Source organism: Platalea leucorodia (genome assembly GCF_965183815.1).
Source record: "Platalea leucorodia genome assembly, chromosome: 2".
NCBI lineage: Eukaryota > Metazoa > Chordata > Aves > Pelecaniformes > Threskiornithidae > Platalea > Platalea leucorodia.
In genome coordinates, this window is record NC_138824.1 from 85,579,396 (window position 1) to 85,605,529 (window position 26,134).

Below are 26,134 nucleotides of genomic sequence, written 5' to 3' on the forward strand. Positions count from 1 at the left end.
TTGATTTGTCAACCAAATGAATGACATGATTTGTGGGAAAATGGCTGAGTTATGAGAACAGTACATTAGAAAGGACATCACAAATCAATTCGCAAGAAAGAGCATAACATATGAAACAATTTTGGGGGAAAACTTTAGCACTTCACCGTAGCTACACAGAAGGGGCATAAAGGATATTGCACACATAAGTTTAGAGTCTATTTGCTGTAAAAAACTTACTTCTAAAAAAAAAAAAAATTAAGTTGTCTAAAAATTTTACTTTGTATAAACACAGTAAAAAGAAAGTATAATACTTCAGTAGTTTTTGTTTTTTAAGTAGATATGACATGCTTATGGACCAAAAGTTCTTAAAGTACTTAAAAGAATAAACTGCTGAAATCCTAACGAAAGAGTATGAGATAAACTGTCTTGGGTAACTCTGAAGAACTGACCCAAACAGAAAAATGTGAAAATCTATTTATTTTTCTAGCCTGAATCAGTGGAGCATATGGTAGTTATCGTAATATTTTCATTATCCTGATTTAGACTACCTGTATGATTTTTGAATATCATGCTTCCACATTAAGTTTTATTAGAGCATTTCTCATCACAGATGATTGCGCATGTTTGTAAATACTAATAAAATACACTATATTTCTAGGGACACTTGTCAATGCCTACAATATAAGGCACACCTGTTTTTCTTTCTACATGCAAATGACTGTTGAAACATGAAAGGATCATAAACAGGAAACAAACTTCTAGGCACATAAAGGATCAGATCAGTATTTTAAAATAACAATAATAATGGGTGGAACTTACCCAATCATATATGATATAACATATACATTATAAGCAACATGTTACATTGCTGTCCATTTTTCATTCCCCAAAGGACAAAGCAAATATACTTGCCTTAGCTGTGTCTGAAACAGTATTCCAATAACCACCGCTGAGAGAGAACTTTCCACTGCCTATTCGGGCCAAAATGTCCTCTGGGGTATCATCAGGACCATTTGCAAAAGGAGTGTAGCTATTTAACCAAACAATTTCAATATTAATAACTTCCATAACCTGGACCTCAATAGTTATAAATCTGATCATAATATTCAGTGTGTTCAACATAATTATGTATTAGGCAATTATTATGTAATAGGCAACAGATAGTCAAACAGCCGTAAAAAGAAATTATTCTTAACACGTGAAAATGCACAGCACTGACTACAAATATGTTCTTACGGTATGTGTTCCCCCTATATCGGGTCCGAAAAACAGATTTTTGCTATAGCAGTCTAAGTACTGGTGGTTCCTGAATTACAGAAAGTATTCGTTAAGCTGTCATATTTTAGTGAAATAATAAAACAAGCTGTTATAAAATGAAATGTGAAGACTTTATGATGACCCTGAAAAAGAATAAATGCTGTTTTGATACTAGAGGAAGGAAGGTGCAGCAATTTTCCTTGCTTCATTATAAGCATTCTTGCTGCCATCAGAATATCCACAACCAAAAAAAGACATGTATTTAAAACCAAATGTTTGTCACTTACTTATTTTAAAATGCCAAAATGCCTCTGATGATGTTAACTCTTAGCCAAAGTGGCAACCTGAATAATCCAGCATAAAAATATAACCTATTTGGCAGGTGCAATAGCAACTCTCTTTTGAACTTGTGGAATTATAGTTGAATTTATTATTCATCATCTTTTATACAATTCATTTCTGTTGCATACATAAATGCATTTCTATTGCATTTATTATATCCTAACTGCATCACTTCAAACTATCCAGTGGCTGAATTTTGCACATAATCATGCTTCAATGTACTGTAATTATATTTGCAACATATATTTCCTTCAACATATATGCTGTTTAATCAGCTAATTTTCACATGAAACAAACAATTCTTACTCCTAAATCACCATAAAGCAGAAACTAAACACCTAAATAGATGAGACATGAGAAACCAAGAATTTTTCACATCAGTCCCTGCAAACTTGGATTCTACTAAAGGCAAAGCATATTCTACCCCCACTGAAGCCAAAGTTGAGATTAATCAGTGCCTTGATTGAAACACCTTCAACAGTGGGCCTACATTTATTATTATTTTTGTTTATATTGGTTTGCTACTTTACAGCAAAGCAAAGTTACCCTTACCCAGTAAGCATGGTATAAAGTAGAACACCAAGGCTCCATATGTCACATGCGGCGTCATAACCTTGCCTCTTTAAAACCTGAGGGAGACAAATATGTTTTCTGAAAAAAAATGCTTAGAAATGCTTTCATTATGCCATAAAAATAGTGAGATTTCAAATTTTTAGTGTTTACAAAGTGATTTCACTTCTTACACAAGAACAAAAAATATCTAACTAGCAAAAAAAAATCCCATCAAAATAAATCAAGGCATATAAGCTATCCTGGTATTTACCTCTGGTGCAACAAAATTTGCTGTGTAACATGGAGTCATCAGAAGACCATTTTCTGCTCGTAGTTGTTTTGCAAAGCCAAAATCACAAATTCGAATTGATTCTGGATTACCAGATTCATCAACATAAAGAATATTGCTAGGCTTCAGGTCTCTATGAACAACCTAAAAAAATAAAACAAACCACTAAATACAATAAGCTAAACATAGGAAAGGCTTTATATTTATATTTATAATTATCAATTCTGCTACTTAATTTCAAATCTCCCATCAGCAATCAGTTTCCAGTTTTCCAGCTTCTAACACCAGCTGCAGTATTCTGATGCTCAGTGGTGTCTAGAGTACTACAATTCTAACTTGGAAACTCTAACTATAAAGCCTCCTCCAGAAAGCCCACTGCCACCAAACTCGTTTGCACAGACAGTTCCAGATGTCTTGTTCTAATGGGTGAATATATTTATTTTCTATTTTAACATGCATACCTACAAGGCTCTTGAAATCAGAACCTTTGGCTAGTAATATCTTTTGGAGTCACGGATGTCTGTAGCTGCTGATAGGCCACCGTGCCACATAACCACACACTAGCTACTGCCGGAGTAACCGTCTATATTCCATTCGCTTCATTCAGATAATCTGCATTAATCTCAGTGCAAACATTTAAGGCCTGATTGAGGAAGAATTTTAATACAGTTCTGCCAAAAAAATAACAAAATATCGAAGAGGTATTCTCCTCATGGACTGGCACATCAAATAAAGCCTATACTGGTTCTCAAGTGGCTGTTTTGTAGGGAGATGTAAAATGCTTGACAAAAACTGTAGAATCTGCCAAAGTTCTGGCAGAATGAATCTGATCTTATTTGAAGCTGTTATAACAAGCCTTAATAAAACCTGGAATGTGCAAGGACAGTCTTTGAAATCAGATGACCTGTTACATTTTCTTCAGAAGACAAATTAACCTAAAGTCTCTAGAGGCTTTGCTCTCTGTAAAGAAAAGGGTATATACTGCTGTAAGACAGTAGAGTGGATCTAAATGTCCTCTTTTAAATATTGAAATAGACCTGCTATGAAGGCCTTTTATTGTCCCGATTGTCCTATATATTTGATTAATATCAAACACAGCTTTTCATGGTTAAATTTGAATGGAAGACTCATTTCCTCTTGAGAAAGACTGTGGTGAAATATTTCAAGACGACCATCACATTAGAACAAGAAGATACCCCAAAATTCCTGCAAGTAAGTGATGTACGGAATCAGAAGCTCTATGCATTATTCCAGAAAGCTGGTAGTGTTTCAGGAAAGTAAGTGATATAAGACCAAGAAGTAAAAGACTGCAGAGGGTCTGCAGATTTTAAAGCCCTTTTACACAGTAGTAGAGGCTTTTTCAGTATGTAAATACTTCGTAATTCTCAGATTTAACAAAACAAATACTTAAAATTATGGAAATAAGCATCTTGTAAGCTGAAATATACAAAATTATATTAAAGAACTTAGGTTGGCGCAGTAGATGTTAAGGGGAACATCCTGGCTTGAGATGTCAGTGTATGAGAGAACCGGCTCCTGGTAGCCCTCTTTTTTTGGTGTTTAGATAGATTAGAATCCTTTTTCTCTAAGTAATGAATGAAACCTGCTTTACTGCTCCAAGAGGCAGAAGAGGAAAAAAAAAAAAACCACCAGTTTTATTCTAGTTGGTGTGGTGTTCTTTTTTTTTTTTTTTTTTTTTTTAAATAGATCCTAAAAGGGCTAGAAAGGAAGAGGTGGGCAACGGAAGCAGCACCGAGCTGGGGATTTGGCAGACTGTTTCTAGAACCAGTCTGCTTGAGTTGTACTTTTTTCGGAAGAAGGGGAAGCAATTCTCAAGTGGGAGGAAGAATAACTGTAACAGTCTAGTTCAAATCCAGACTAATTCCTAAGCAATCAAAACGCTTATGTCAAAGGCTAAATAAAATACCTTCCTGTGTTAAGCTGTTTTCCCAAAGGTGACTTGTAAAAAGATGTCAGATTGTTTAGATTATATTGATATCTTGCACAGAAATAACTTTTTATTTTAGAGCAACAGAAGAGAGCAAAACAATATGCAGACCATTTCAGTTCTTTATTTCTTAGCATCGTGTTTTTGATTAGCATTCTCAATCATCTACCAGCATGCAGAAGCATTCTGCTCCAAGATGACATGATACTTCTTCTTTATCCTTTTTATAATGTCTATTGTGCCAACCCTTAATTGTTGTATCCTGGCCCTAATACTTTTAGCATAGTTTGACTGAGAGTTGGAAGTGTTGCTTACCCTGAAGAGGAGGATTTCATTCCTTGCTTAGCTAATTTTTAAGTTCAAAAGTATCCTATGAATGTTCATGAGGAAACTCCTTCTGGGAAGGGTTGTGGAGACTGCACACAGACTCAGAATCTGTCAAACCAGATATTACCTAATGCCATATTCAAATGAGCTCCTCTGGTGTCCAAAGGAGCTACAAAAGCAAAATCCACCAAAGACAGGGAGCACTCCTCCAGACAAAAATTAGACTACAGAAGTACTCATTATTTACATATATGGCCATCTTTCACATGGAAATGTACATAACAAGACCACCTGAAAATTTCCAAAAGTAAAAACTCCAAAGAGCATGTGATATCATGCAAGTTAAAATGCCAATATTTACAAAGATCTTCAGTAAAGAAACAAAAAGAATCCCTAAAATCCCTTACTTGACGCAGGGACACTGGGCCTTTTTTGGCTACCTGTGGTAAGAAGGAACCAAGTTATGATTTGTATTATTCTATTATTTATATTTCCATACAGAAGGTATTGAGGTTTATTCATAATTCCCACTAATGCTGCTGGCCAAGGATTCTAGTCCTGTGCACACAGGCTCAAATAAAAACCCACGCATGAGCAAGTGATTGAAGAAAGCCTTGAATCACAGAATAAGATAACATCAGATAACTTTGATCGTAAGTTTTCTGAAATAATAGCTTCCAGAAATGACACTGTGTGCTGAATTGTTATTTTTTTCTTAAAATAGTTTGAGTACTATCCATTCTGAAGCATCTTTTCTTGGATAACAACATTGGGTTTTAGCAACTTGTCTTTTTCCTTGCACCCTTATTTTCTGCTTTTTCTCTATCTCCCTTTTCTCGTTCACTTAAAAATGCAACACGACTTGTCATTCTCGCCATGCAATTGTCACACTCGCCTTCTCTATCTTTGAACTACTTCCTCTATCTCCAAATTCATTTTCCGAAGCATTAATTTTCTTTCTCGTAACAGTCCACTACAACTTCTTGACCCTATGGTGCAGGAGTTACAAGTCATAAACCACGTTCTTCAGAACCAAGAAGTGGAAGAAATTACAAGAACGATTGGTGGAAAATACTCAATTGTCAGGGTCCGTCACAGGCTGGGGTTGGAATTACGTTAGGTCCCATGGCTAAGCAACAGCACTGGTCCTAGCAATTCTTCCTGCCTTACTTCCTCTCCTATCCTCTCTATTAGTCATGATCTGCACATTCCACAGAACTGCTGACAGACTGCATGAGGGACAACAGAAACAGTTGCATCATCTCCGTTATCTGGAGATCTACACAGCTGATGAGGAATGTTTTGATTTCAACAAATTCCTGCTGCAATGTAATTATTTACCAGAAATTACTTAATTACTGCACAGAAGAACATATAAATACATGGGTTTATACTTCTGAAAGAGAAGAACATTAGCATCTATAAGCATTTTGTCTGAGATGAAAACTTACCCCTTGCGCATGGAGATATTCAACGGTTTTTGTTATTGTGAACAGAACAGCACTAGCTTCTCGTTCCGAGAAAAATTTTTGCCTAAGAATTTTATCCAGCAGTTCTCCTCCTTTCATAAGTTCTGTTACTACGTATACATATTTTCCATCATCATACACCTGCAAAAAGTACATAAAGATGTAAACTTCAAAATATTTACTCTCTGCTATCTTCCTGTGAAATGCACAGAGATAGTGCAGGTGTGTCCACAGGCTGTTTTCTTCAATTATTTTTCCCATATTTCTCACCCCACACACTATCCAAACATTGTTCATCTTCAGAAATGAACACAAAACCTTCTACAAAGAGGTAGTACAGTAATGAAATAAAAAAATACTGGCATGAGAATGTTAAAGACAAAAAAAGGATGAATAACATGCAGTTTTCCCCATGTACTTTCACTGAAACAAATTAAACCAGACATGGGAGAAATTAAGTAGTAGCAATAAATGGAAACTAGTCTAATTAAGACAAAACCAGAGCTAATTCTAGAAGCAGTCATTGCACCAAATTAGAAATATAAACAGAGATCATTACAACTGAACAGTCAGACAAAAAAAGTAAAAAATAAACCTAAGTTCACCTTCTCTCTGTGAACACTGAAGTTAATGCATACAAAGCTGCTATGATAAAAGCCTACAACCTATACATTACTCCACACATAAAGCCTATACCAAAGTCTAAAATTAATAAGACATATATATTTTAGTCCATACTTCTAGTTATGGAAAATGGCTTAATTTTTGCATGGCTTTTATGTTTTAGGGAAACAATAGTTGAGAATTATTTATATTATCACCAGGGGGAGCTACAGACTGAACTATACCAAAACACTTTTTAAGCTATACTTAAGCATTTCGTTTCAGTTGCACTTTCTTGGTGTTTTAACTCAGAAATTGGTTTATGCTTTAGTGAAATCTTTTACAGACTCTGTTCCCCATTTTTATTTTAACCTATTTTTATGGTGATGTTGGAATCGTTCTCTTCTGTAATATGTGTGAAATAAAAACTAGTTTGTGTTTAAGTAGAAACAACTACCTGAGTTGTAGTAAAATGAATTTAGGAATAGATATCGACTAAATTAAAAAAAGGCATTTTCATCCCATTTTCCTTGTCTTAAGCTACCTGGGAAATACAGGCTACTAAATTTCTAAGCTTAGAAATTTTTGTGCTCTTAACTATACTAAAAAGATTATTATCTCACCAAATAAAAAAAGAGGAAGAGTGTTAAATAAATAATTCTGCAGGCTTTACAAGCTTATGATCTTAAGGAGAGGAAGACATGATGAGTTTCTATGTTGTCATTTAACAGGAATTTTTCACCCATGAAATATGACTGATCATCTGAACGTGTTTGTACTAAGACTTTACTATTACACAGTATTAAAAAGTAGAATTATCTAATTCTAGATACTAAACTGGCATTTTAGATTTTTTTTTTTTTTTTAATAGGCATGCTTCCTCTAATCCTGGTATAACATAAGGAAATAAGCTTATTTCATTTGACACTATGAAGCACACACTTCTTAGTACTGCAAGGGGCATTCAAACAAAATTTGCACTTGGTTACTATTTTATCTGCTACCCCTTGCTGGTCTTGTCTGCCTGCAAAAACACAAAACCAAAAAACCCCACCCCAAACAAACCATTCCCCTCATCCTGATTTCACTAATGGCATTATCAATTTAGTTGTCTGATCCCAGGAAGCTGTTTGCACTGAATAAATACTTTCTAAGTTTTCTTCACAGTTAGGTGCACAGTATTATGCTGAGATCATAAATGTGATGCTAAGTTTTAAAATGAACTCCTGGCACGCACCAAAGATCAATCAGTATGTCTTCTCTACCAGGGAAACTGGAAGAAACCATAGTGAGACGCAGATGTAGGCACATGAACAAAATATAGTAATGGAGAAAGAGAACAGGGTTTTTGCAAAGTGAAATAAGATTTCACATACACATTAGGAGGTTTTTTGAGCTCATAAATAAGCACTTGGACAGGGAGACTGGATATACTGTATTCAGGTTTCTGAAAAGCTTCTGAAAAAAATTCTTCAGCCAATGCTTTAAATAACTCAACAAGACAGAAGTTCTGCTACAGAACAGTAACTAATAGGTAAAAAGGGTAAAATACGTATAATGGTCTGGCACAGGAAGTTTCTAGGTAATGGTTTGTTGGAAGCTGTGTGCTTCCTCCGTTCTTACACTGTTTCCTAGGCCTCCACTAATGGCCACTGTCAGAGGCAGGATATTGGATAAGAGGGACATCTGATTTAGCACAATATAGCTCCTTCTTTGTTTATATGTGGAGCTGAAAAAGACCACTGATAACAATCAGAAGGAAAAACCCCAGAGGACTGTGCATTGCAGAAAGAATTTGGTGTTCTGAATATCCATTGTTTCAACCCAAACACCTTCAGAATTCCACTATATAAAAAAGGCCAAGCAAGAATGAAAATTTCCATCCTAAGTTAAATTCAAATATTACTGCATTTGTTCTTGAAATACAAGAAAAGAAAGAAATTATTTCTTGGAGAATAATAATTTCCAAAGACATGCACCTAAATGCTGAAGCATTTTATTTTGACATTTCAAAATAGAAATATTTAAATTTTGGTGTGGCACTATGAAAAATTGAGTCAAATCAACATTCAGTTTTATTTGTATAATTCTTCATGGTGCTCATGATGAGTTTGAGGCCTGAAGGCCAAATACTCTTTCTTCTTTCTTCTGAAAGGTGTAATAGCACACTGTTATATTGTGGGATATGCAGGCAATCTGCCCCATGCATCTATATAAGGACAATGAAAACTTAAAGCAATGTTAAATTCTTACAGTAGTGGATATTATACAAGTTTCTATTACACATGAATCCTATACCTCTTTCACTGGACATACTTCCATAAACTCTGCTTGAGGAATTGATCTGAGTAGAAATAAGTGAGAATTACAGCCTACTGTCTTTCTTCCTCTGTGGACTTAAGGGTTTTTTTTTTTTGTAGTCTCCTTTTGCTATTTGTGTATTACTGTTGGTTTGAATGAAAGATGGCTCCTGCTGGAAGATGACTGAGGATGATAATGAATTAATTACAAAGTAAAATGATTCAACATATGTGGCAACTTTTCAAGGCTACCTGGGTTTCTCTGCTCTCAGTGTAAAATATTCATAATGTTAAAGTTCAGGTAAGGACTCACATTCCTTATGTTTGTCTTCCTGCTTAAATACCATAACCTCTATTATGAATTAAAGTAACACATAAACCTAGCATGCAGCACTAAATGCAATGTGAATGCTGATGCAGGTTCCATGTTAGCACAGCTGCTTTCAGGTAGCTTTATTGTCCAGCCACATGAAGCAGAACAAAGAGAAAGTGGGATCAGAATTATGATATCTAGCTTGCAATAAGGTAAGCTCCATGGTGGGCTCCCTCGTATATCTGACTTATTTTGTTCTCCCAAGAAAAGGCCAAACTACACGATACTGATAAAGTGAAGACAGATTACAGTAGGAGAAAAACTTTAGGCAGAGTTCTCTAGTACTCGTCTCCACAGTATTTACGAGCTACTGTTTTAATGACTTCAAAATGTCTCAGAATCTCCCTTCAGCTGAGCTCAGCTTCCTGGAAATGGTTAGCTGTTTTGCTTGAGGTTTGGTTTTGGGGACCAGAATACTTTCTTGCAGGCTAATAAAGTCATTAAGCATATGCCTTTTTAATTTTTAATCCTCTTTAATGCATAATCAAGGAGAAAAAGACAATTTTATTTTTCTGTTAGATCATCAGAATCTACTGTTCACTATGAAAAACCTCTACCTCCCAACTTACGTTATTCTTTGCTTTTTATGGTCAAAGCGTTTCCATGGTCAAAGCAAATAATACAAGAAAAAAATAGCCAGATAATCTTCCATACAAAGACCAGATAAAGTTACTAGGTAAAGAAAAGTGATGACCGTGGATATGAAAAGATTTTGTCCACTACTGAGTAATACTCATTACTGTCCATGAAAATTACTTTGGGTATTGTGCTAACAGTGAGTCCTCAGTTATGTACTTTAAAATTGCTTTTGACTAATGTAAACAAAAGTAGATTTGAAGTTAACTAAGCAATCAAAAAACTTGCTTGTTCCTTTAAAAATACAGCCAATGTTAAATTAATTATTTCTGTGTTAGGATTTATGAAGGATGAATTATTTCACTGCTTAGGATTACATTGTACCAAAATATGACCATCTTTAAAAGATGACAATGAGACATCTCAGTAAAAAATTAGATATTGTTGAATAAATTGCATTAGGACATTGTTTTATTTTTAAATACTGAAAAACATAAACATAAATCTAAACCACATAGTTTGTCATCTCTCAAATTAGAAAGTGATATGCAATTATAAAACACTAAAGGATGTCTTTAACATGCTACTTACATCTTTTAGGGTAATAATATTTGGATGTTGTCCATAACGCAGTAGGATTTCAATCTCCTCTGTTGGATCTCTTTTACTCTTGTCAATGATCTATAAGAGCAAACAGATACATAGGCATAATCCTTTTTGTGAATATTATATAGTGTAACACTTTGGTATGCTTACTAGCATAAACGGCTAAGCAATATTTATTGTTGTTGGTAGAGGGCACGGAGTATAACCAAAACAAAGTTTGTTAAATTGGAACAGCAAGGCAAAGCAATAAATGTTGGAAAAACATAGAAAAATCTCTCAGTTGAAAACAATTTTGGAGGATAAGTGATCTGATCCCTCAGGCTGTGATAGATAATGCAAGGCTGTTTAGTAGATAAGACTTCAGTCACCCACCATTTAATAAAATAGGAAGTTCCTAATTTGACATGAGATAATGGTTTGAGGATACTAATGAACGGATTTTCACAAAGCTAATCCCAAACAAATATTTAGCGCAGCAAAAGACAAAGCAGGACAGTAAGGGAATCAAAAATAAGAAAAATGAAAAATTCTTCAGAGTTAATTCGGACAAGCATTCCATTACAAAAGTTCATTTGAATCTCTGGAGGCTTGCTGTCAGGATCTGAAGTTCTCGTGTGCAAACAAGCACCTTATTTTGCCCTACTTAAAATGTATTCTTAGTCTTCTCCTTTTTTTTTTTCTGTCCTTCTGAACTGTAGAATTTCCTTTAATGTCTTCTCCATCTCTGTCTTACCCCTTCTTCCTCTTGCCATCCGAAATCCTTTACTGCTACCAGCACCATCCTAACACATTGGACACTGATCACCTTATTCTTTTTTCATGATACCTTGAGGAAAAAAAGCCACAACAGAGGCAGCAGAAAAGCAAGGCAATCCTCACAATAAATGTTACAGCTTAGGGAATTAACAGCTATGCTAGCACTTTCTTCCAGTTTCAAGAAATTACTTCAAATTGTAAGCACAGAAGTCAAATCTGTTCCTGGCCAGAACCAGAATAATGACAAGTATGTAACTACCAAATTGAAATTGGAGGGTTTCCAGTAGACAATCTGTGTACAAGGATACAGCAAAACATACTTAATTTATCTTCACATTTTACATATTTGAGTAGTAAACTGTTCAACAATTTTTTTTTTTTTTCTTTTAAAGTCTGCTAAACTATACTCCTGTTTTCGTAGTAACCATTCAGCTCTACAGTGTTATACAGACAGACAAAAAACCCCTCATCATTCCACTTCTGGGAATTCTACTGATTTCAACTAAGAATTTAATGCCTTCAAAGGAGTGCTAGAAAGCCCGGTAGAATAACATAAAAACAACATTAGAAATCTTGTTAAAAACTAGCAAGCAAAGACAAGAGTTGAAGTTTATTCTGCAAAGTATACCAGACTTCAGCACTGTTATGAACTCCTAGCTATCTGACAATTTATGAATCTACTTTGGAAGCAAAAAACCCATATATACCTATGTTTAAAAAAACCTAATCAATCACATTTTTAAAAAATGATGGAAAGTAATGTAAGCTTTTCATAGTATACTTCGTTCTAGATAACTCCCATCAGTTTTACTGTAATTAAGGCAAATAAATTAATGATCCCCAATGTCTATGATGCTAAAACTTGAAAACAGTTGGTGTGTTTTATAACAAAGTGATTACCTTTACAGCATATTCCATGTTCGAAGCTTTATGAATACATCTCTTGCAGATAGAGTAAGATCCAACTCCGATATCTTCCTTTACTTCATATCCATCAGTAAACTGAATGCTGTTCCTGTGCAACTGCTACCAAAATAACAATCAATTATTATCAATTGATGAATATTTTAAATATATAACTAACCTTTATATTAAAAATAAGTTTTTGAATTCCTACTGATTTGCTTCGAATTTTAAACTGACGGCTGCACTAGGTCAAACTGGTCTAAATAGCCACTACCTTCTGTTTGATATTAGTATGAGATAAATTACATATTAGAGACATTGTAAATAATGCATGGTGTATTTTAGAAACTGAAAACATGTTGTTTCTGGTTACTGATTTATTAATTTAAAGATAGACTCTCCAAAACAAAGAAGATCAGAAGACTACATGATAAAATAATGATAAAATAATGGCAAAAAAGCATCACTCTTTCTATTATATGAATAGATGAATGCAGCTGGAAAATTCAGACATACTGAATAGAATTAGATTAACTGGAAATTACATGGAATGGCAGTCAAAAATCCTTTCACAGAAATAAAAAGCTGAAAGAAGGACAAGTGTTCACTCTTGTAAGGGAAGGAAATGGTGTTCTAGTATAAGGAGTCTGTGCAAAGGATGCAAAGCATTTGCAGGAAACCAGCTGGGTATCCTGCAGCACAGAAGAGAGGAAATAGGAGTGAGGAAGCGGTTGAGGGGCACAGAGGAAAGGCAGCAGAGAAACAGACTTTTACAAGAGAAGGAAACCATATACAAAGAGAAAGAATTTAATCCACGAAACTATGTGGATTAAAGGAGCACAGAAAAGCTTGTAGAAACTTTTAGCAAGACTTCAGCACCAGGCATCCTTCTGTATACCAAATCAGACAGCTTCTTTAGAATAAAAAAAGGGTCTAAAACCTCTTGAAATTTAATGGGTTATTACACAAGACAGGTAATGTGTACAAACAAGCATGTTACAACTATTCTAGCCATAATAAGAGGATTAAAGAAACACAAGAGCTATTTATGTTCTGAATAAACTGGTTTTTAAAAATTTTCTCAGACATTTGCAAAATATCCTTGCAATGAAAATATAAATAAACCTAATCATACGGCATACCTTTTTATTCCTACCTATATACCAATAAGAAGTTTTCAACACAATTTAGATCACCAGTTAGTTTTCACAACTCAGTCTCCCTCAGTAATTAGAATTATTAAAAGCAGAAAAAGGAGGTAGAATTACAATTTTTGCAGAGATCTTCCAGTTTTCTTTCCTGTACATGCATCTGCTTTTTCCCCACGGGTTGCAAACTCTCCAGTGCTGAAGCATGCTTTTAGAATCACCTCAGCCTCATAAGGAGGCCAGGCATGCCTCTCCCCCATTCTAACACAGGGCCCACCTTTAGGTGCAAAAATTGCACCTAAGCAAAGCTTTGTTGTCCAAAAATAAGCAGTACGGGCAGTAATATACAAGAATAGTAACCACGTTAGCCTATTAAAAGTGACAACCTTGCAATTATTAATATGGGAGACTGTGTTGGAGTAATTCTAATACCGCTAGGAAACCAAAGGTTGTGTGTGTACTGTAACACTGACTTGTATGATACACTGAAGTTAGTCACAAAATATCACAGATTAGTACGTTAACTTAAAGCGACTTGGGAGGGATGGAATATGTCCTGGGTCATGGGTTCCAATACACACAGAAGTCCAAAATATCCAGATGAAATTCACAATTGTACTCCAGTGCCTCCTACCGCACTGTAGGAATCAACTGATATTTTCATGCATGGGGGAAAAAGATCAAGATGTCTGTTATTCCCCTCCACCTTATAGTTATGGCTTGATATTAAAGAGTTATTACACTACAGATGGTAGAATCTTTTCATCTAAGGGATGACGCCTATTCACACCCGTGGCTGCTCAGTAATGAAACAGGTCCTGCATTCTCAGAGGTATTGTTTGGATAAAATAATTTGATCTTTACTTTTCTTGTATAAAGCTGATCATGACTTTGTCATGGTACTTCACTCTGTGATGAAGGAAACAATCCCTCCACCAAGAGACAGCAATGCTGCTTTATTGACCTTTTTTTTAAAGCAGATGTACTCACCTGGACAATTGAATGCACTCCAACTGTCTGCATTGCTTGGCTTTCATCATCTGATGCGATAGCTACAAAACTAAATCCCCGAAAAAGCTGGTGTGCATTAGCACTAGGTGGGATACCAGGCGAATCTGAAAAACACATCATCCACTTACAAGCAGAGTTTTTAAAATGTAGAGATGAGGTTATGTCTATTCTGAAGAGCAAACTACCTCTTTATTCTATAAAGTACACAGAAACTGGAATTTGCAGAAAGTGTTTCTGAGGACCAAACCACAAATAATTACTGAATTGTTTTACATGTACCACCTAGAAACACAACTGATAATCAACCACTACAAAGATCATATTACTGTCAGACAATATTTTGTTATACAAAACCCAGTACTTTGCAGAAAATATTTACATATAGCAGCACATTTATGTTATATTTATGGAGGAGAAGTACTCGAATGTTGATAACACCTAAATTTTTGATAACATCCTAAATTTGTAAAGACAAAAATTTCTATCGTATTTTGAATGGATCAGTGTAAAACTATGCAGAGACAGATGGCACTGAAATAGCAACTTTGCCACCCAAAGTCGGAAATGACTATGTTTCCACATATACATAGTATGTAGAGTCACCATCACGAATTAAATGAAGCAATAGAGTATAGCCTTTGAAGAGACACAGACATGGGCAATCTTTTTGAATTAAAAAAAAATAAAATAGATAAGTAAACTTGAACTTATGTATGTTCTGTTGCTGAGGATTACTTTATTTTTAACATAGGACAACTCAGCAGTCCCTCATGATATATTTATACAAAAGACCACAAAAACTTTTGTGAACTATGGAATACTTGTCTTTGAGCGTTCATTTAGCCCAGCAACACCTGGAAGAAGACGACACTTTACATAGCCTGAACAGAAACAACGTTTCTAATTTTTCAATAGGTAAATTGTTCAATTCCTCTTTTTTTACCTTTTGGAGTTTTTGCTGTAAACTCAGGGTCAAAATAAAAAGTATCTTCAGGTCTGCCAGTTGCAGGTTTAAAAGGGGGATGAATTTCTCTCCTGTACAATTTCTGAAGAGAAGGTACAGACCAGAGTGAATTAAGAAGTTATACGGCACCACAAAATACTTAACTAAGAAATTTATTAAATTAATTTTGAAGTAGATACTCACATTCCAATCTATTTTGGAAAAGAATGCATGCCTCTTAATTTCTTCGACTCCATCTGGACCTGCTCCTTTTATAAGGAAGAAAAATGTCTGTGAGTTATTTTCTTCTTGGTCAAAAGAATGACTAGCAAAATTGTATTTCTTATTTCTTCTACATTAACTTATGTATTTTGTTGATTAGAAGAGCAAACAGTCAAACTATGTTCCTACTTCAAAGCCTATTTTACACAAGAAACTGTAAACTTATTTAGTCAGTCTAATGATCATTGATTTTATCAATATTATGATCCAATTTAAAATATTCCGCTAAACACTTTACCTAATCTGTTTGCTGGGTTTCTTTTGAAGAGCATTCGCAGAAGACTCTGTGCTTCAGGACTCAAGAACTGGGGCATTCCAAGTTTGGCCCTATAGAACAAAAATAATTAATAGCATACAAGCATATTTAGGTAAGAATTAACTCTGCATTACCCCTGTTCTTTGTCATTCAACAAATCCATATCAAACAAAATAGCATCACTGAGAAATTGCCTTCAGACATCAGAAGCAGAGCAAAAGTGCTGTCAGTCATGTAAACCTGTAATTTTGATTTTTTTTTTTTCTGTTTTGAGTAGTATAATATTTTCAGTAATGATTCAGGAACTTAAGTAGAGGAAGAGATGGTAAAAATGTAGAAATGAATAACTTGTAAATTTTTGTCACATGTTCTGATGCACTTTTAAGTCCAGTTATTACCAAATGACATCAAACAAGCAAATCCATTCTGATAGTAAGATAAAAGACATTTTAGAAGGGGTAAGAAAACTACCACAGTATGACATACACCAAGACCACCCAAGCAAAACAGGAAACCTAAGCTAGAAGGTAGAAATTAAATTAAGGTAAGACAGACCTTTTTATTTTCCTCCCCTCAATCCATTTCAAATATTACTTTCCAACCTGCCAGTCTTGAATCTTCTGCTTTAAGCTTTTGTAGTTCTGTCATTTAGTTTTGTTTTGTAATCCTCACCATATTCTTCTCCTCCCCATTTAATGTTGATCCTCCATCCTCTCACTGTTACTAGGTCTCACTTTTTCTTATGACCATGATAATGGTAAGGATGGATATAATTCCCTCCTTTCCATCTCTCGTTCAACCTGTAGCTTGTATTTTTCTGTAACAATCCATGACACAAGCTTTCTCTGTGTTTCAAGCAGAAGATGTGATCTGCCTTGTGTTCCAGCTATTCATAGATGTCCACCTCCCTGTCACTCCAGCAAGTGCATACCCGTTGCCATTGATTCACTATTCATTACTTTAAAACTAGAATTTACTATATTTTCGATTCCTTTCTGCATTAAAGAATCTGGGGGGGAGGGGAAGTTTGAAAAGCTTTGCCTTCTTTGGGGTCTTCAATAACATACTACAGGCAGATCAAGACCACCAGCTGAGTGGAGGAATGGGCACTGGGCCATCCAACGCTTCCCCAGTTGCCATGTACTGCTAGCAGCTGAATTCTTACTCATGCACTTTATATGCATTGATTTCATTGCGCGTTCACTTGATGTCATTTCTGCTCAAAGTATCAGAGAGCCACATTGTAAGAAGGAAGCAAGGAACACATTGTCTGCAGAAGCACAATGGTATAATTTACAATGTTATTGAAGGACAGAGAACAGACAACTAAATATGATAGGACTGTGCTGGAGTGGGTGGAAATCTTTGTCCTATTATAATCCAAACCAGCTCCAACAGTAGGATGCAGCCCTGGAGGTTCAGCATGAGAGGTCAACTGCTTAGAAAAATCTAAAACCAGGCCAAAAACATAACTGCAATTAATCTTATGGAGAAGTGACTCAATGAACAGAAACAGAATATGTAAAAGAAATTCTAGAGGACTGGTATGTACTGCAGTCCACAGTGGAGTGAATTGGAGGCCCTTGTGCAAACCACAGAGTTCAAGACTGTCATTGCTCCCTTTCCTGTCATGAAGGTGCACCTTTCACAAAATCCTTTACTGGCCATGTGACACAGCAGAAGAAAAGGCAATCACCAGGTCCTCAGGGGTCCTAGGTTATACAACTACATGAGTGACAGCAATTTTTTTCTGACATTCCTGATGGACGAAGACAAAATTTTATATGAATGCATACCTCTTCAGTAAAGGAGAAAAGATGCTTTAAAAAGTTAACTTTATTGCTGCAAACTATGATTTCTTCAAATTGCAGAGTTTCTCAGTTTTAGGTAAAACACACAAGAATAAACAAAAACTTGTCTTGGTAATGTTGTGAGAAATAAAGAGCCCAGGAAAACATGTGTTGCAGATTTTCAGGAACAGAAGGTAAGAAAAGAAATATATCTTAAATTGTACACTATGAAAATATGAATTTGTATGCACACCTGTCCATTTTAAATAGCTTTATGAAAAATTTAAGGAGAAATATAGTACATTTACTAGTATACAGAAAATAATAATAAAAAACCAAAAAACATACTGCCTTTCTTATCAGGCCAGACAAAAAATGTGAACTTATGAGAAAAGACTTTAAAATATCTTCTGTTTTTCAGCTGTTCATATTACCAACAGCAAAATTAATTTATATGTATGTAATAATCCTAAGTGTAGACAACATTAGAACAGATGTAAAATTTCTTTACTTCATACCACATTTTTTGTGCAGCTCTCTGAAACAAATAACAATGACAAAGACTAGAAGGTGAGAATAGAAGGAAGTCGGAAAGGGAATTAGAGATACACACTCAGATGAAATCTAAAAGTAGTTATGAATGTCAATTAACTGGGGAGATGCAAGGAGAATATTCTACGTGGCAGCTGAATACAGATTTTTGTAGCAACAGTGGAAAGACTGTTGAGGAACGGAGTAGAGTCACATGCAGACAGAGAAAGGAAGAGAAAGACGTGACTCGTGAGACATGGACGGAAAAAAAAAATGCACGGCTCCTGAAATAAGTGAGAGTGCAGCAGAACTATCTCAGACTAGCTTCTTGTAAATAGGAGGTGGTCAGAAGGAGTTTACGCTTGCTGTGAATAGATAGAACCTTTTAGTTAAAGACATTCAATAATCACAACATGAAGATTGGAATTGGCATGGCATTGAGGCAGCAGAAGAAATCAGCACCACTAAATACATTTGCAAATATAAGATGAGGAAGAAACACAAGGGGAAAGAATAATGTAACATGTATGCATTATGAAAGCAAAAGCAAGGAAAATAATGAGTTTGTTTTCTAGCAGTTTTCACATTCTAATTACTTAGAAAAAAATATGAAAGAATTTCATATATTTACTTAACAAAACAGGTTGCTGGTGCAAAAGAAATGCTGGCTTCGATATATAGGTAGACAAATGGTAATGAGACTAAGAACAACGATAAACAATGAAGCAGAAAACAAATGAGAAAACTAAAATAGTCTTATGAGTTTCCATGGAAAAAAAATGGTATTAGTAAAAAAAAAAATGGCTGGAAACAGAGAAGTAAAACTATGACATGAGGAAACAGAATTGTTTGCACAGCATTAGGCTACAGTCCCAAAAGTGGGACAATCACGTCACAGGTTGTTTTAGTTCAGAGATGTATGGGGTCAGCAAGGAAAAAAAAGCAGGCCTTCATCAGCAAAAACAAGAATGTTAACTGCATGATGGAAAGCAATTTCCACAATGTAGCTAATGCAAAATCTATATTGGAAATAGCAAAGGGGATAATTGGAGCTTGGGCAAGTCATAGGAGAGTACATAAGGGAGGATGCACTTTAGCAAATAGGGGAAGTATCAGGGAAACAAATTGTTGGCAGCACCAGTAATATAAAGACGTGGGGTGAGGAGCTGGTAAGATAGAGAAGGATAAGGAGAGAAAAATACTTTCTCAAAAAAAAAAAAAAAAAAACTAAAACAAAAACATCAAGGAAAAAATGCACAGGTTATCAAAAAGGATAAAAAATATTATGGAAATAAGATGGGAAAGATCATATGGTTGGAGAAGTTATTATTACAGATTAAAGAGCTGCTATGAAATTCTTTGTACCTGGTATGGGGGAGGAATAGAAAGGCAAATTAGATAGGCGGCAAAGGGAATTAATAGTATGGAATAGGGAGTGAGGATTTACCAGTACCTTTGGAAATGAGGGAAGAGTAGAAATTAGATATTGCAGCCCGGAGGGCATCCCTGTAGAATACCTGATGAGATATATAAATAAGAGTGTACTCACTTGAGAATCATAGTCATGGTTTCTTTTCTGTCTTTCCCTTGGAAAGGTAGAGTACCAGTGAGCATTTCAAACTGTATAGAGTAAAACTTTCATCAATTACATTACCTGGACAAAATCTAATTTTTGACAAAACTACTTAGCATCTTAACCTTCCAAAATTCATGCATGTTAACAACCAAGTCTGTGCAGAACAACTTCTCATTGTACAATTTAAATTACTATGAACAACGAGCAGCCTTTGCCATTTTTAAAGCTGTGAAATATTTTCTTATATTGATACCTTGCTTTACATGCTTTTATCTGAACAATTTCGACTATATTGTTCTGTGTTTCATTTCTGCCTAAAAAGTTTATTCTTGGAAGACTTGATCTATACAACTGCGCTTTAGTTTTCAATAGGGTGGGGGGTAGGGAAAAAGATTCCCCTTTCAAAAGTTAGTGATGATTTCTCCTCATGCAGAGATATTTAAAAAGGTCAAAATTTTTAAAATTGGCACGTACATAGCCTTCACTGAAAAGGGGAAAAAGGTTAGTTGATTGACAAAGACATGCATGATGAAAAGCGGCTACTGTATGCATACAGTGGAAATAAAGCCTGAAGGAACACATAAGAGCTACACAGTACGTGCATGCACATTCTACAGTGCCTGGTAGTAGGCAATGGACACTGTTAAAATACTGATTTGTTCTGAAAGTGACTGAGTAAAAATAGAAAAATATAAAGGCACTTCTGTTGGGTTGCAGTATACTGCAGGCATATCAGATGTAAGTAAGGTATGGAAAGCAGTCTGGCAGCAGTCACGGCAGCCAACACTCTGAGGCAGGAATTCTGATTTTTGGTTTAAGAATTGCAAAACAATTTAGCTTAATGAAATTTCATGGCATACACTTAAAGCCATCAAAATTAAAATAATTATAAAGGAACCCTCTGAACAGCTTATGCAAACTTAAGTCATCCTGAACACAAGGTATCCTCTATTCCTCTCTTTTCTGGTATGACCCAAACATTCAGCCTTCTAAGCATTAAAAATGTACATGGTTAACTTGAGTGAATAATGTGTGACAGTAGCATTCTTAGATCTACAATAAAAGCGTGAAGTTGCACTGACAGCATTCTTTAAAACCCCTTTTTATTAAAATATAATTTTAAATTTCTTACTACCCTATATTCAGAGAATAAAAGCTGCCAACTCTTCACTACTGCTAGACACTTTTTACGTATATACTTATATTTAAAATTTTAACTATAATATAATGCCAACATGAAAAAAACCCTACTTTTAACTTTAACACTTGTTAAGACAAGTGTCAGGAAGATGTGAGAGGCATAAGCCAAAACTATTTAAAAAAAAAATCATCTTTTGTTTGTTTATAGTTTAGAATGATCTTCACAAATTGCACTTGCAAAACCACTTTTTTAAAGGTAAATTTGTAGTGCTGCATGTTTTGCTTACACTTGCTTGAAATAAAAGGTTTCTTTCGCAAGCTCCTATTTGTCACAAGCATACACACTTGTATTAACGACTCAGCATACGTGTTCTTTGCCCCCCCCTCCCCCCCCACTATATTCCAACATCAATAGGCCAATAGTACTTTAAAAATAAGCCAACATTGGCCTTCCCTAGTTATCATCTATTATTTCAGCAGGAGAGGACCTCAACAAATACATAATGCTCCCGAAAACTTTAAATGAATGGTTTTCCATGTCTGGCATCCCTTAAAACAGTCACTGTTTTAAAGGACAAATTGGAATATATTTCTCAAGGATGGTTTAAACATACTTAGTGTCTAGCAGCAGGAGAAAAGAGGCCAAATAATTTGTTGAGATATCTTTCTAGTCTCTGTTTCTGTGCTATAACTTCTGTTCCATCTAGATACTGTGTACTTATACCACACCAACAACCACTTGAATTCTCAATCAACACAGATTCTAATTAAGAATCATTTAAGAGTGGATACATACAGATTGTCTATGAAAATTACCATGCAAACTAGAAATGCAAGTAGCAAAAATATGTCTTAGAGAAAACTGCACTGTATTCCATATACTAATTTAGAGAATTTGCTTTTTAAGGTCATATTTTTGTATTCAAAGTAGAAGCCAAAGTGTTTAAAATGCAGTGCACTTAGACTGTGAAAGCTACACCAGTCACGTCTAACATCTTCCAGCAATTTTCAGTTTTAACATATGTACTTTATAAGCACAAAATTACATTTTCCAGCTTTATAAAGTAAAGCTGAAGTTTAACTACGTTTGCATTACCAACAGCAAATATTCTGCAATTGCACTGTAATTACCTTTAAATTGACTGTTCTTACTGATAAAATGTGCAGTTGTGAGGGGGTGCATGTGTGCTTGTCTGTCTGGAGAGAGTTTAGTTATCAGGTGCTACTTTTACATAGTCAGTTTTCAGATCACAACAGCATTCTAGATGATTAAAAGGTGACAGGATGACTTATTTTCAGACACAAGAGTCCTCATATTACAAAGCGCACACGTTAGTTGTACTGTTACAGTCATAGGTAGCAGGAACAGTAAGAAACAAAAAACATTTCCTTTCAAAAATACAATTATTTAATCTTTATGTCAAAAATGCACACAAAGATTATAAATATTAAAAGCCATTCAGCATTCCTAAAATACCAAACATGATCTATTTATCTTTTCCAAAGCCATATTTGAAACACACATTGTTTCCCCCGACCCTGCAACTTCACAAAAGTTAACTCCTTGCAGAAGCACCATAAGCAACTGAGCAACTATCAGCTCAGTGTCATTTAGATTATTTTGATGTGTGAGAGCAACAGCTGTCATTATTCCACTAAGCTGTAATTACACTGGAGACTAATTAGAAAGTTATCACCCATTTTTTTCCACTTGAGAATAAATTCAAATTTAAAATTTGGATCTAAATTTCTTCTCCGCCTGGGAAGAGACTGTATTTTTCCTGTATACTTCAGCATTCCTATTAGTCTCCGTAACGTTCAAACTACAATAGATGCATAATATTTCAATTCAACGATAACAAAAATGTGGCATATTGTTGGTGTTAGTATGAAACCTAGTCCATGTTCTTGATCCAAACTCTGTGATATTGTTTTTAATTTTGTATAATTTTGACTTTTTTGGTAGTTAGAATTCATTTAGAGCTCACCTTATAGTTTAACATTTGATTTGTTTTACCAAACCTTACAAAGCACAGTTTTGCTATTATTTACATTTACCAGAAACCTACCATTAAAACACCAAAAGACCACCAGTCTGCACTCTGTGTATGGCCTCGTCTATTAACAACTTCTGGTGCCATATATTCCACTGTTCCACAGAAAGAGTAGGCTTTTTTTTCATGATCAATTGACTCCTTACTTAAGCCAAAATCTGGAAGAAAAAAGAATAGTTCTAAATGTGGGTGGGGTTTTTTTTGTTTGTTTGTTTGTTTGTTTTTTTAATCACTCATTGTTAATACTTTTGCCATAATGCGATGTAAAATGTGATGCTTATACCATTCGTATAAACACATATGGGAATTACAGAATTCTCCTCCCCTCCCTGCATTATCACAGATCCATAACATCAGATATACTTGTAAAGCAGATATCATATTTATACAGATTTATATATTTCATTTATTTCAAACTAACTACACTATTTGTTTCACAGCAAAATTACCTACCAGTTAAAATTACTTATTTTACCATATTGCTTTACTGAAAAAAAGGAAAATGCAAACATTTTATTATGAACAGAAAAGATCCAGGTGTTGCAATTTCCCTTTATTCACCTGTCAATTTGATATGTCCTTCCTCATCAAGCAGGATGCTAAAAAACAATAAGAAGAATAAAATCAATTAATTAAAATATCTTTTCACTGTTGTTTCACACAATGTACCGACAACATTTAGGAATAAACAGAACAGCATACACAAACACAAGCAGAATTGAACATGCATGAAAATGAATCATTAGGAGGAGATACTTTGGAACTACACATTTTCTGTTCCTTCAATTCTTTCTTTTTAAAGATTTTGAAACATAATCAGCACATCAGAGTTTTATTTAACTACTTCGTTAAATTCAGTACAGTATGTAGTAACATTTATCTTGAACTTTCAGTTTTGGCCATCTGCAGCATGTGTCATTATCACAATTGTTAAAAATACAGTTTCTCTTAAACTGAGCAAGACATGTTAATACAATGTATGTTTGCATATGTATACAAAATGGGCATTCATTTGTAATTACCATTTCAAAGGGTGTTGACCACTTCAAATAACATCAAGTAATAAATATTCTCCTCTTGTACAAAAGGACAGGTCCCACGGGCCCTATACTTAGAGCAGGCCTTGTGCTTCCCCCTGTTTATTTCAGTCACAAAAAAGGCCACGCTTCTCTGAGATGCCAACTGTCCTTAACCACCACTGAATACAATCACAATTCAAAGCATGCAAAGTATTCAAGAACTGGACTCTCTAACACCACCTACACAGTGAACTTAGTTCCTCCAGCTTCTCCATTGCGGAGCTGCGTTTCATCCTGGGGATGAGACACGACGCGGGCACACGCTACTTGTCCGTTTCCCCTGCCCTTCCCTTTTCCTCCTTGCAGTTTCCATGGCGGGAAACAGCCCCACAGTACAGGTACAGCCTGTGAGAGTTAGTACTATCTCATCCATAACTTGCAAGTAATTTCAACTTTTGATAGGTTTTTTAATCAGATACACCCAAGGCTTAAAACCAAGGCTTTTCAATAGGTATAGACACATACAATTAAAAAAAAAAAAAAAAAAGCTATGTTTAAGGCAGTAGCTATTTAGTCTTCTCACAATTACTATTTCATTCTTTTCCTCTCGGAAGTAAATGTTAGCAAAATAACCAAAGTTCTCTCGCTTTGCTTTTTAAAGACCTTTTTCCACTTGGTAAGCTTAGTTTTCCTCACTTCAGAATTACTTAACAGAACACTCTCAAAGTTTAAACATAATTAATTCCCTGTTCATTTGTAAGTGCAACCCCATGCCAAAAGTCTCCAAATTTCTGACTTGAATATGAACCTTTTCCTTCTTGTGAGTCAGGGCTAAACATTTTTAAAATTTGTGTCTTTTTTCCAGGAGATGCACAAAAGACCAAGCTATCCTAATGGAAGTTCCACGTAACAGCCACGTTCTGTGATACCTGTTACTCATTTTTGCTCCTTTCGACTAATACTTTACATGAGACAGTTATCTCACAGAGACTTTTCAGGTTCTCCACATAGCCATAAGAGACAAGTGGGATCACCAACGGCATCAGGACTTCAGAGTTATTATAGATTTCCTTGCAATGAGGCAGAATATGTTAACTATCTGATTAAGCACAACAAAGGAGATGCACGCATTATATTGTCACTTAGATTCCTCTCCGGGTAGAGAGTAACACCACAGCATACATTTATATCTGAAAGGCTCAAACGTTCCAGATGATAGCACTGACATTTTCTTCTTTACATCTTCTAAAACTAAAAAAATTACTGGAGGAAAGATATAAACAGGAGACAGAATTCAGTCATTTGAATGAAGCCCGGACGACTAACATATTGAGACATAACACCATACCAGAATTGTAACTTCAAGCTTATTTTAAGTTTTCAGTGTAATTATGTGATCGTCAATACGTTAAAGTCTGTGACTGACTATTTTCATATTTTACTTTAAAATTTAAACTCCATTCCGCTTTTACTGCAGTGGATTTTAAAAATCAGCGTTGGAAAAGATGTGTGCTGTTAGGGTTTCAAATGCAAAGATAGAACATTCAACTGTAACTTTGTATCGTGCATTTGTTCTAAGTTTATCTCTAGTCCAGAAATCCTACAATAATGACAAAACCAAAAGGCCAAGAAGACCTCTCCTCCATTGTATATCCTAAAACACGTGGAAAATGAAAGGTAGAAATATTTCAGTATACTCTCTACTTGAAGTAACATGGATTATAGTACTTGGCATATCATTCTGAAACTAGATGCTCATGTTCACGTGGAAATGAAATCCAGTCTTTTTAATTAAAGTAGCCCACAAGCTTCCCCCACCTCTCCCTCCCTGTTCAGTTTATATAGTAAATTACTGAAGTTTAACAGCTGGAAAGAGAAGTGCATAGCTGGAAGTGCTATACAAATCAAATTAATACACTGCATTTGCTGCAGAGGAGTCTTACTTTTCTGGTTTTAGGTCCCGGTATATTATTCCAAGACTATGTAGATGGTCTAAAGCAAGTGCTAATTCTGCCAGGTAAAATTTAACATCATCTTCTGTGAACATCACCTGAAAAAAGCAAAACAATGTATTTTACATGTAAAATCTGTAAAGTTT

The 26,134-nt window shown here is 35.0% G+C and overlaps 1 protein-coding gene across 7 annotated transcripts in view; it reads right to left on the bottom strand.

Moving 5' to 3' along the window:
* RPS6KA3 (ribosomal protein S6 kinase A3) overlaps positions 1-26,134 on the bottom strand; it is a 78,611-nt gene that overhangs the window by 5,409 nt on the left and 47,068 nt on the right. For 6 of the 7 annotated variants that reach the window (XM_082304316.1, XM_082304312.1, XM_082304318.1 and 3 more), the window contains 14 exons: positions 25,980-26,086; positions 23,579-23,616; positions 23,033-23,175; positions 19,797-19,867; positions 15,909-15,997; positions 15,593-15,657; positions 15,389-15,491; positions 14,425-14,549; positions 12,281-12,406; positions 10,610-10,699; positions 6,149-6,307; positions 2,405-2,566; positions 2,134-2,210; positions 895-1,012 (listed from right to left, as the gene is read on the bottom strand). In XM_082304316.1, coding sequence (XP_082160442.1) covers positions 895-1,012; positions 2,134-2,210; positions 2,405-2,566; positions 6,149-6,307; positions 10,610-10,699; positions 12,281-12,406; positions 14,425-14,549; positions 15,389-15,491; positions 15,593-15,657; positions 15,909-15,997; positions 19,797-19,867; positions 23,033-23,175; positions 23,579-23,616; positions 25,980-26,086 — 1,473 coding nt within the window. The remainder of the gene's footprint in view (positions 1-894; positions 1,013-2,133; positions 2,211-2,404; positions 2,567-6,148; positions 6,308-10,609; positions 10,700-12,280; positions 12,407-14,424; positions 14,550-15,388; positions 15,492-15,592; positions 15,658-15,908; positions 15,998-19,796; positions 19,868-23,032; positions 23,176-23,578; positions 23,617-25,979; positions 26,087-26,134) is intronic. The other variant, XM_082304313.1, reaches the window with a different exon arrangement.